Source organism: Camelina sativa, chromosome 7 (genome assembly GCF_000633955.1).
Source record: "Camelina sativa cultivar DH55 chromosome 7, Cs, whole genome shotgun sequence".
Taxonomy (NCBI): domain Eukaryota; kingdom Viridiplantae; phylum Streptophyta; class Magnoliopsida; order Brassicales; family Brassicaceae; genus Camelina; species Camelina sativa.
In genome coordinates, this window is record NC_025691.1 from 22,065,716 (window position 1) to 22,076,808 (window position 11,093).

General features: G+C 35.9%; 2 protein-coding genes across 5 annotated transcripts in view; one reads left to right on the forward strand and one right to left on the reverse strand.

Moving 5' to 3' along the window:
• LOC104701912 (RING-H2 finger protein ATL3) lies at positions 6,326-8,035 on the forward strand. Of its 2 annotated transcripts, none has more exons than XM_010417672.2 (2): positions 6,326-6,704; positions 6,900-8,035. In XM_010417672.2, exon 2 carries the CDS (start codon positions 6,902-6,904, stop codon positions 7,874-7,876), a length of 975 nt encoding a protein of 324 aa, XP_010415974.1. In that variant the 5' UTR covers positions 6,326-6,704; positions 6,900-6,901; the 3' UTR covers positions 7,877-8,035. The 2 variants fall into 2 exon arrangements, with proteins under 2 accessions (XP_010415974.1, XP_010415975.1); XM_010417673.2 differs by having other exon boundaries at positions 6,326-6,548.
• The window catches only part of LOC104701913 (pumilio homolog 23), a 5,666-nt gene continuing 3,195 nt past the window's right edge, over positions 8,623-11,093 (reverse strand). Inside the window, exons 8-12 of one of the 3 annotated variants that reach the window (XM_010417674.2) lie at positions 10,931-11,079; positions 10,679-10,827; positions 10,248-10,430; positions 9,630-10,019; positions 8,623-9,108 (exon numbers count right to left, since the gene is read on the reverse strand). In XM_010417674.2, the coding sequence (XP_010415976.1) occupies positions 9,632-10,019; positions 10,248-10,430; positions 10,679-10,827; positions 10,931-11,079 (869 nt within the window). In that variant the 3' untranslated portion in view covers positions 8,623-9,108; positions 9,630-9,631. Of the gene's footprint in view, positions 9,109-9,617; positions 10,020-10,247; positions 10,431-10,678; positions 10,828-10,930; positions 11,080-11,093 lie in introns of all 3 variants that reach the window. The other 2 variants (XM_010417675.2, XM_019227761.1) reach the window with 2 other exon arrangements.

Sequence of the window (11,093 nt, forward strand, 5' to 3'; positions counted from 1 at the left end):
AAAAAAAAAAAAAAAAAAAAAAAAAAAAAAAAAAAAAAAAAAAAAAAAAAAAAAAAAAAAAAAAAAAAAAAAAAAAAAAAAAAAACGTTTAAGGATGATGGAAAGGGACCAGAGCTAGTGTTACACACCCCCGAGCATGCGTTGTACCCTGAGGAGAAAAGAGAGGCTGAGTTTGAGAAGATAAGAAGAGGAGAGTGATTAGAGGTTGTGGACATCAATGAGTCCACTCTCCCTTACCTTTTTGTGCGATATCCTGCATCTCTTTCGACGTAATGGTAACCCCTAAACACTCTATAGCTCCACCATTAAAACAGCCTTTTGTCTACCAAGCCTCGATTTCACTAGCTTAATGCCCTTAATGAGAAGCTCACGCCAATTTTAATTGAATGTAAAGAGTCTTTGTCTGGAAAGTGATCTTTTTCTGGGTTTGATTGCCAATTATGGTTCTGGTTTTGGAGATGTTTGCTGGAGAAGTTTTTGGTGAGAATCGGTATAGCTTGTTCTAACACATGTGGTCTGCATGTCATGGTCTACTCACGGTTTCTGAGATTTTTGCGAGTTCCCACCTTGACTCTCTTGGCGCTTGGTTTGAGTTTGTTTGAGGACAAACAAAGATCTAAGTCCGGGGGAGTTGATATGTTACGGTTTTGACTCACTTTGACCCCGTTTATTTGATAGTTTTGTAGTTGTTTGAGTCCTTTTCAGGTTATAATAAGAGGCTAGGAAGCTAAAAGCAAGGATTGGAACAGCAGGAGCAATCGGAGCAGAAAGGAGTTGAATTGGAGCAGAAAAGCTGATTTTAGACCCAGGAGCACATGCTCCCGATTTCCGAGCACATGCTCCCAACTCTACGGTTTCATGACGACACGTGGCAAGCATCTAGGCGCCGATTCCCTGCCTAATTCCCCTTATTTTAGGCGATCCTTTGTGAGAGAAAGAGGGCTGAGATCGCTTTTTAATAGGGAGATTTGAATTTGGAATCTTTCCTTATTTTTCTCTACTTGTATGCTATTTAACCTAGGGTTTTAGGGGTGAGATACTTACCTTTTTCTTTTGGTTTTTGGGGGAGCGACGTTCTGTGAGGGAGAGGAAGAGCGGCTACGTTAGAGAAGCGATTCTGAACCCTTGTGATTTTTATATTTTTATGCTATTGAATTTCTCATCTATGTTGGCTATTCATTTCTCTATGTCTGAGTAGTTTTCTTTGCTAGATTAGGGGTTTCAAAAGGGGTTTCATGGGTTAGCAACAGAACACAAATAGGGCTTTATATAATCGATTGTCTTCACTATTGTTAGACTTAATGCTTAGGTTGATTTGATCACCCAATCTATGATTCTAGGTTTATCTATTCATCAAAAGTGTAATAGGTTGCTAGAAAAGACATTAGTGGGCAAATTATCCTAGACCTGCGAAAGTTGATGTGTAGGTGATTTGTGAACTTATCATTCCTGTTCTTTAATGCTTGTCTGCGATTCTGGGCTCAAACGACAGTTTAGGGTTTATGGACCGCCGAGCATGTGCTCCGGATGTCTGAGCACGTGCTCCGCGTTTCCGCACAGAATCGATCAGATAGAGTTATTGATACCACGACAGTGGATCAGTTTATATTTATGTTTGAGTTCTAGACTGGTACTTAATCTATGCCCTGAATAGTTGTTTAGTTGCTATCTCTGAAATTCCCGAGAATTACCCCTGATCTAGTGTTTTGCTTATTGCCTTTTTATACCGTTTTAATCGCGTTACTGTTACCAAACAAACCCAACTTTGAATTGTCTTAGCTTGAAATTGAACCAATAGAACCATAGAGTAAAACTTGGTCTTCGTGGGATTCGACCCCTAAGTACTACTTCTTTGTTGTGCAATTGCAGTAGGAAAATAGGGTTTAAAACTCTGTGTATCACTAACCTCTACAAAGGCTTAGGCTCCCTATTTATACGCAATAGGTCGTGGCCATACAAGCTTAAATTCCTATTCTAATCCTAATAGGAATTGTCAAATCTCTTTGCAAATTTCCTTTTCTTTTATGGAATAGGAAAGTCTTTTTCATGTTTCCTTTTCTACTAAAAAGGAAACTCTTCATGCTTCTAGACTCTTCTCCAAGCTTCTAGTCTTCATAAATTTCATGGTTTGAATATTAATCGCCTTAGCTGATTTCCTTATTTCAGCTCCATCTTATCTGATTCGCTGAACTACTTCTTGTAGTACTCTGAACTAATGCAGCGACTGCATCAACATCTTCATCTTCATCTTTGCCTTTCATAAATGTCTTTTTCTTTTTCTTTTCATCTTGTTGTAAAACTCAGTTAAGAATACATCAACAATCTCTCCCTTTCTTATTGAGTTTTACAATCCAAGCTTCACACAACATAAGCTTCAACTACTACTTTGATGATCTCCAAACTCTCCCTTAATCTCCAAACACAATAAATCGCTATTATCTTCTTATTTAAAGATCTGATTTCTGCAAAAATCACAATATCGAACATCAACCCATCACTTGATCTTGTCATGATTTTGAAGTAATTTTGTTTACTCTAATGTATTATCCAGCAATGAACAATTTTTTATAAGTTACAAACAAAAACAATACATCGTTTTTTATTTTTCCCTTCGACATTATCACCGTTCCCGGTGAGTCACCACCGACAATCACTTTCACTGATGTCGTTATTGGTACAGTGAAGGGTCGTGACTCATGAGGGAGAAAACTTGAATTCTCGATGAAATTTTGAGATTTTGTTCAGTTTAAAAAATTTTCCCAAAAAAAAAAATATATGATGACCCATTTGTCAATGATGCGGATCTTTCTGATCCAGATCCAAAATTCTCAATCTCGGGTTATTTCTCCAGAATTGACCCGATAGAATATCCGATTTAATAATTTCGGATTATTTTAAAAATAAAACTTGACCCATTAGCTTTAAATATCTTATTTAACCTTAATGAATTGTTGTCTAATAAATGATGTCGGGGGCATTTTCGTCCGAATAAATAGTTGTATTTCTCTTTTACTAATAAAGGGATACACCTATTTTATTTTCCTTTTCGGGGTCCGATACAACTATTAAGTATATAATAATATAATACAACTTCAGGATTGTCGTACCATTTGCAAATTTTAAAAACAATCGACAGTAAATAACAGTCGAGCGATAATAACATAAACACTATTTTTTGTACTACAGGTGTGAATATATAAGCATATGTTATATTTTATGACGACCCGAAATCTGTGCTCTCCTCGTGAATTTTTCATAAATCAAGGGAGAGAAAACGTTTGACTTTATAAGATAAAATTGGTTTTTAAATCAATACATGTATAAATGTATTACAATATAAGTACAAAAAAAAAATGGAGATAGCTTATCTTCTATATTGATCGTCCTCACAAAGACATAACATATGTAAATGCTTTGAGTTGGACCGGTAAGATCATGCAAAAAGAACAAAATCTAACCACTTGACCTTTTTACAAATACTATATTTATGTGTTATGTCATTATGTGTGTGTGTGAGTTAAGAAGTTATGACTTTGAAGTTTGAATAGCTGATATCTTTTACATGTGTTGTTGGCTTTTGTTTTACGACGATTTATTAATCCGTCAATCTAAGTTCTCTTTATTTTTACTTTTTTTTGGTCTGCAAATACAAAAACCCTAACATTTGGATTTGCAACTAATCCTACATCAAAACATTAAAGCTGAAAATTAAAATCCTTTCAATCTCCCGACAAAACCTAGCACCAAAACCCCACCTAAACATTAATCCCATTCAAAAAAGAAATGTATTCAAATATTGTTTTGGTAAAAATTCTGTTTGCAAAATTCCATATACTTGGCAACTAGTTGTTGGTGATATACCAAAAACAAATCACGAGATGTTTAAGCTTAAGTAAAGTCAAAGCAAAAAAATACCCATATATAGTGATATCATCGAAAGGGCCAAAAAATAAGAGACACGACCGGTCCGACCCTTTTTGAGTGTCAAATTGACATCCGAAACATAAACGTGGCATTGATAACACTCGTGACTCGACCCATTCCATTAGAACTCATATGGGCCACAATTTGATACGGCTCATACAATAAACAATTCACGGGCCGACCCGTTTCCTCTTCTGTTATCAGACTCTGATGTTGCCATTTGCAGGAATTGATCAGCCATGGTCCATTTAGTAAAGCCTGTAAATGTTCATTCTAAAGTCCATAGAGAAAATATTAAAACATGTTTATTCAAGTACTGTAGGTTCTTAAAAAGGGAAAATTGTAGTCACCGTAATAATTACGTAGTTGAAATTTGCGTCAGTGAGTCCATGGAATACATCAAAGATCAACCATAAATTCCACTAAAATGTATTGTAATTTGTAACTAATCAATCCTAATTATAGTAGACAAAATAATTTCTTTATTTTTAAGTTAAAAAATCGAATATAAACGTTTAATTATGTAAAATAAAAGAAATTGGGGTGAATCGTATCTTAGGAAACTAGAAAAATACATCTATATGATAATAGAAAAATAACACCAATTTTTTTAGTCCATTAATTAGAATAATTCAACCGATTTGAATTGTTATAAACAACAAATTACTGACCTAGTTAATCATCACATAAGAAGGTGTTAGCCATATGAATCTAGGGAGAAAGATTAAAGATGAGAGGATATGTTATTTAAGGGAGGGGTGAAGAAGATCATCATTTAACTCTCATCATTTTGCCTAGTAACCATATTTTTAACTTTCAAGACAAAATAAAGTTACAGAATTCCTTTCGGGTAATGAGCACTTGCGCAATAAGGACTTGGAAAGCTTTTTAAAATAAATAATTTTTCTGCTTTCGTAATACCAAAGGTTTTGAATTCGAATATGTCCACAATGCTTTCAAAACAGGCTAATATGTTTGTTTTTGGGTGGTAGAACACATTTTCTTATCGGACTTTTCACAAAGATTGGCTAATGTGTTCATTTGTTGCTGACTACGGATATACTAGTCAAGTTAATAATGTGAATGAAATATTTTTGAATTTGACTTTAAAAAAATCGAATTAATACCATTAGTTAGTACTAGTCTACTAGTTAATAAGTACTACTAGTTTATCATATACTACCTTTTAAAAAAAATCCGATATTTGTCTGTAAATATATTTAATGAGTGCCTGAAATTTGCAAATATAGTTAAGGTTTATCACTTCATGAAAAGACAAGATCCTTAAACCTAGGCCTCGACCAGGATAATTCTTTCTTCGCATCATTTGGTATCGAAACAATAAAAAGCTAGTATTTATTTGCTCAATATACTAATTAATTTAATAATATAATTTGGATTAAATCATCTAATTATTTAAAACTAGTGCATGACATATTGTCATCCATTATTAACACTGACTCACTTTTACTTCCCTCTCTTGTTACACAGTTGAGGGTTGAAAGAACAAAAGTAAAAATAGTGGAGAGTTACCAATCTCTTGGAAAGACGAAAAAAGTCTTAAAAGATGTGTAAGTCAGTGCATACCATCATTTTAGACGATTAATGTACTCCATATTCTTATACTAATTCTTTTTGCATTAAGGTAACTTTATTAAAATTTGAACCAGATATTCGATGAATTGCAATTACTAGTCCCATTACTCTTTTTTTTTTTTTTTTTTTTTTTGGTTTAAAGTACCATTACTGTTAAAGAACCAAAACCCTAAACCCGTTTCCTAGAACAGTACTATGAAACAACAAATGCGTATATTTTAAGAGATAAGCCTCTCGAAAGAAAGGCATGCAGTGATTGGTATGAGAACAAAGTCAACAAACATTGCATGTGTGAAATGAAAACAATGGGAAAAAAAAACAAAGGTTTAGAGTACATTCAACTTTGGAATTGGTCATAATAGTAAAGAGTATATGTCACCAAGTTATCTTTAGCAAATACAAATTTATTACTGTGCTTTTAAGTAATTTAGTTCAGACAAAAAAACAAAAAAGAATGTAGTTAGTATTTTATTTTTTTGTGTAATTAATGGAGAGAAAGAGCCTTACCGGAAAAAACTGAGTAATGGAGAAGGATGACGACGAATTAACGGACTAAAATCTCATATCTTCTTTTCATCAAAACAATTTCTCAAAACTACTTCAATAATAAAAAGACAATATTATCCAAAATGAAAGTTATTCTCGGTTGTTTTAGGTTAAATATAATTAAATCAGTAAGTTTCAACGAAAAACACAGTAGCTCAGTGGTTGCGAGCATGCGCACGCGCGCGCCCAAGTTCGAATCCCAGTATGCGGGGTGCAACCGTTACAAATTTACAAATTAACGCATTAAGAAAGAAAAAAGATTTATAGCAGAGTAGCTCCCCAACTCCAATTTCAAATCACTGGGCTCCACTCACTCATCTCCCCTCAATTCTTGCTTCTTCTCCTTGCTTCTTATCACGACACTGCCTTGCCTTTTTTTCCTCCATTGCCGCCGACTCACATTGAAACTCCTACACAGTCCCCTTCTTCAAACCTTTCTTCTTTGTTTTTGCCTTTGTCTCACTCTCCTCTTCCAAAAACAAGTAAACCCCCTCAGCTCCACGCTTTATTAACACTTCTCGTCTTGATTCTGTGAGCTCTGTTTTCCAGAAAAAAATAAAAAATTAAGCCTTTGTTGCATAATCTTTCTGGGTTTTTGTTTAGCTTGAGCTCCTTCAATTTGGGTACCCTTTAAAAGGGTAAAGTTTTCTACCTTTTTTTGGTGCTTCTCTCACAAAAACCCTAATTTCATATCCTTATCCAATTCCATGTTTTGCTCTGCTCAACTTGCATTTTCTGCTTCTGTATTATCATTTTCTTTCATATAATCAAAGCAGATTGTGTTGGAATTCATATCCTAAGTATAAAGTTCTGATCTTGTCCCCTTCGTACAGCAATGGACGATAATGGATCTGCTCATAGCTCTATGTTTGGTGATCTATCAACAGAAGAGGTCACAAGCAAGATCATTCTCACAGCTATCATTGTTCTATTCATAGCGGTTCTCTTCGTCCTTATCCTCCATCTTTACGCCAAACTCTACTGGTGGAGAATAGATCAGCTCCAGCAACAGCAACAGCAGCAGCAACAAGAGCAAGAACAAGAAGAAGACCAATCATCATCCACTGCTCCGCCTCTAATCACTCGCCGCCAAAGACGCCGTTTCATCTTTGTACCAGGCCAAGATGCTCAATCCAACACTGGACTTTCCGCTTTTGAACTCAGTTCCTTACCAATTGTCTTTTTCAGACAAGATAGTTGCAAAGATGGTTTGGAATGCTCTATTTGCTTGTCTGAGCTTGTCAAAGGAGACAAAGCGAGGCTGCTTCCAAAGTGTAATCACAGCTTCCATGTTGAGTGTATTGATATGTGGTTTCAGTCTCACTCTACTTGTCCCATTTGTAGAAACACCGTTCTTGGTCCTGAGCAACCTAGCTCAAAGAGAGTTGAACATGTTCCGGACAATGCAGATCATGCTGGTAGCACCAATAATAACAACCATGATGCTTTGTCTCAAATTTCAACTTCTTCTCCGGAATTCCCCACCAATGTCTTGGTATGGGGTCGCCAAGATCAGGTTAGTACCGGAAACACCAATGTTGGGCCCCAAGAAGACAGTGCTGGTAATGCTGCTTCTCAGAGCCAAGAAGCTGTTGTTCTGGATATCAATGATTCTTCCATTAGAAGTCAAAATGTATCATCATCGTCTTCATCAGTGAGGTATATTGTTGAGGAGGAAGAACCAAAATCTCCAATGACTACAAGGTTGAGGTCCTTGAGGAGGTTTCTAAGCAGAGACAAGAGAGTGGCTTGTAGCAATAGTAGCACTAGTAGCAGCAGCTCCAATGCTGTTACTTCTGTTGATCCTTGAAGATTGTTAATTTGTTATTATTAGCTGAAGTAAGATTGCCAAAATGTCAAACTGTGTATTGGTCTCGGCTCTTTATTGGCTGTGTTTGAGAGCTTTTCTTTGTAATTCAAGTAAATCATTTATCTATTCCACGGGAAACTGAAACTTAAAGCTTACACAGATCAGGCCAAGAGTCCTATATTGTTCTCTAATTACATTCAAGGTTTGTAGAAAGCTCCACTATGTTTACAATAACAAAAGACACATTATCAGATCTTAGGAAACAAGGGACAATGCATGAAGTTAGAAGTTCTTCAAGAGGCCAAACCATGGGACTACAATTAGCTTACTTATATACGAGACACGAGAACTAGCAAGCCGGTGGTTTAAAAATAACCTGAAGAAACCAACTAGAAAACACATTTGGTATGTTGTACTGTTTAGGCTAACTGATTCGGTATTTGTATGCTAAAACGAAACTCCTATGTTACTGTTTAACTTCCATCTCTTCAAAGGTAGCAATTAAAAATAAATAAAAAAAGTTGGTGATTATCATAGTGACATGAGCTGTTAAACTGCAACGTTTCTTCTCATGAAGTTGGACTAAATTAATACTAGTATTAGAAACAGCATCAGTAACCACGTGCACCTATCACATGATCCTCATCTTAAACACACATATTTTCATGGCTAATATGTGTAAATCAATGTGGATGCATATGTGTATGCACCAGTGAGGTTGTGAATGATCTAGTAGTAACCATTAAATATCTTCACCATCTGAACACAATTGGGGAAATATATAAGTTTATAGGCACAGCAGTCAAACTAGATCACGTGCTTAGATCCCAATAAGTCTCTTGGAACTATAATATAATCTACAAAGCAACAAGACTTTCAATCCCTATTCCTTTCTCTTTAACTCAGACATAGCTCACTACCAAAAGGTTTTCTCAATTGCCGTCTCCGAAACATAACAAGCTACAGCACCAAGATAAAGAACAGATCAAAAAGAAAATCCACAATGAAGAGATTCCATACATCGGCAACGATCTCAGCAGCTCTGATTATATTACTTTTAGCTTTGTTTAGCAGCAAGAATAATGTAGAGGGTCGTCAGATGGCACCAACTTCCATGGATTTCACATCTAGTAAAGCTGTGAGAGATTTGCAGATAAACAAGGGGACCAAGGAAGAGTCTGTAAGAGGTGAAAAAGATAGCTTCCGAAGAATCCCAAGGTCTGGCTCCAGCCCTATACAAAACAAGTAAAGACAACCACACCAATCAATTTTCAATCTTTACGCATCCCAATTGGTTTTCGCATCTCTCTCTGAGTGTGTATGATTGACACCAAGAGTGTATTTTTGTACCAGGATCGATCCCCTAACTGATGTAGGAGGAAATAGGAAACAGCATACCACAGCAAGAGAACCATAGATATCATTTTCTTTTATCTTAGTAGATCTTTCCTTCTTTTTTTGTGTGGTAGTATAGTGTATTTTTTTTTCACTTTTTTCTGGATGCTGTAATGTAATTGTAAGTTTGAAACATAAGAAACCATCTTATAAGCTTCCTACTGTTAACAGTTTCCTAGAGTAGACTTAGACCTATAAGTTCTTTTGGATTGTACTATGAAAAAACTGTTTTTATTAGATCTAGCCATGAAGGCATCAACTATAAAGGCATCCTCATCAACAATTAGGTATGGAAAATAATGTGGCACAGAGATGAGAAAAATGCAACTTTGATTAAATGACATACCAAGTGGCTAACCTTTAAATTCTCAATTTATTTGAATGCCGATTCTTCCCAGTCATCTCACCAGAAAGGAAAGGTCTTTTGCTGCCAGCTAGTTTTGGTTTATCTGTTGCTTCACTGGTTTTATTCTTCCTCTGTTTTGCCCTTTTTTCACTTGCAAAAGGTTCATCCTTATCCCTTGCATGTTCTTCTCGGTGACGCTTAATCCCGGAAGTAGGATGATGGTCAACCTCTTTCCTTGTGTTCTTTACTTCTAATTCCTGAGATGCATCTTCTGATGCGTCAGAGACAAAGGTGTTCTTTGGAAAATTTGATTTGTTGGACCCAAATGCAGAACAAAATTCGTTATATGTTGATTGCTTGGATTCTTGTCTTGATTTCCACTGCTCAGGTCTACTGGCATAACTGCAACAACAAAATGACTCCGCATCATATCAATAATGAATGAGTTAAAAAATGCAGAAGATTACATGCATGCATCAATGCTACAGATAACCTTTTGACTAATTTTCTTAGGGCTTTTACTTTTCTTTTCATCTGAAATGTAAATTCTTATGTTGGTGGTACCAGTTTCATGATGTGTTACAACTTACGCCAAACGAAGCAAGGTAAGTTTTCTGAATAATATCTTACCCATCGATATCAAGTTTCCTAAGCAGATAAGGCCCTTGTTTTGCTTTCGAGAGATCAACTCTCACATCCAACAGCTCAGTTGCTATGGCTTCCCTAAGTGTCAAGTTACATGCATCGAAGCACTTCTCAACAGTAAATGAACCAGATGTGTGTAATGAGAGCTCGCCAAAATGTCCACGTAACCTGCGACGAAATCATGGGTTAAAGGAAACATCATCAAGGTGAAGAACAATTGCCTGAAAAAAACTGACAAGTAGCCCAAGAAACTAAATGAAAAAAAAAAACACAGAGGAAAAAACAGATTGAAAGACAACTCTGACTCTCCCTATGCTTCAGTATTGGGTATTTAATCATATAAACAAGCTAGAGTATGGACTCTACGGGTTTTGAAATATATATATTTCCATATAACATCAAGAAGCAAGGCATACTTTATAATTAGTCTGCGTTTTTGTTTCGTAGCAGCATTTGAGGCAAGAAAGGCCTCGATGACACGTGCTCCGCTGGAATCTTTTGCTGTTTCAATGATATACTCAGCTTTCATAGATGTTAAGCTTGTTATGTACGGTTGTATATGATCCTGTGAGATTGACAAAAAGTTGGAATTACTGTCAATGCACATGAACAGACAAACTTGGTAGTTGAAACTATTTTTGTCAACACGTCAAGAGAAGGAAACATACGCTAGAAAACTTGAAAATCCCCTGAAGGATCAAAGAACCCATGACATGCATCTTTGCACCAGGTGCCCACTCCCATGTAGACTTATCTTGGTATCCAAAGTAGCTATCAAGAAACAGCAACCGTGGAACAATGGAGATACGGGATTCATTTGTCGAGCATACT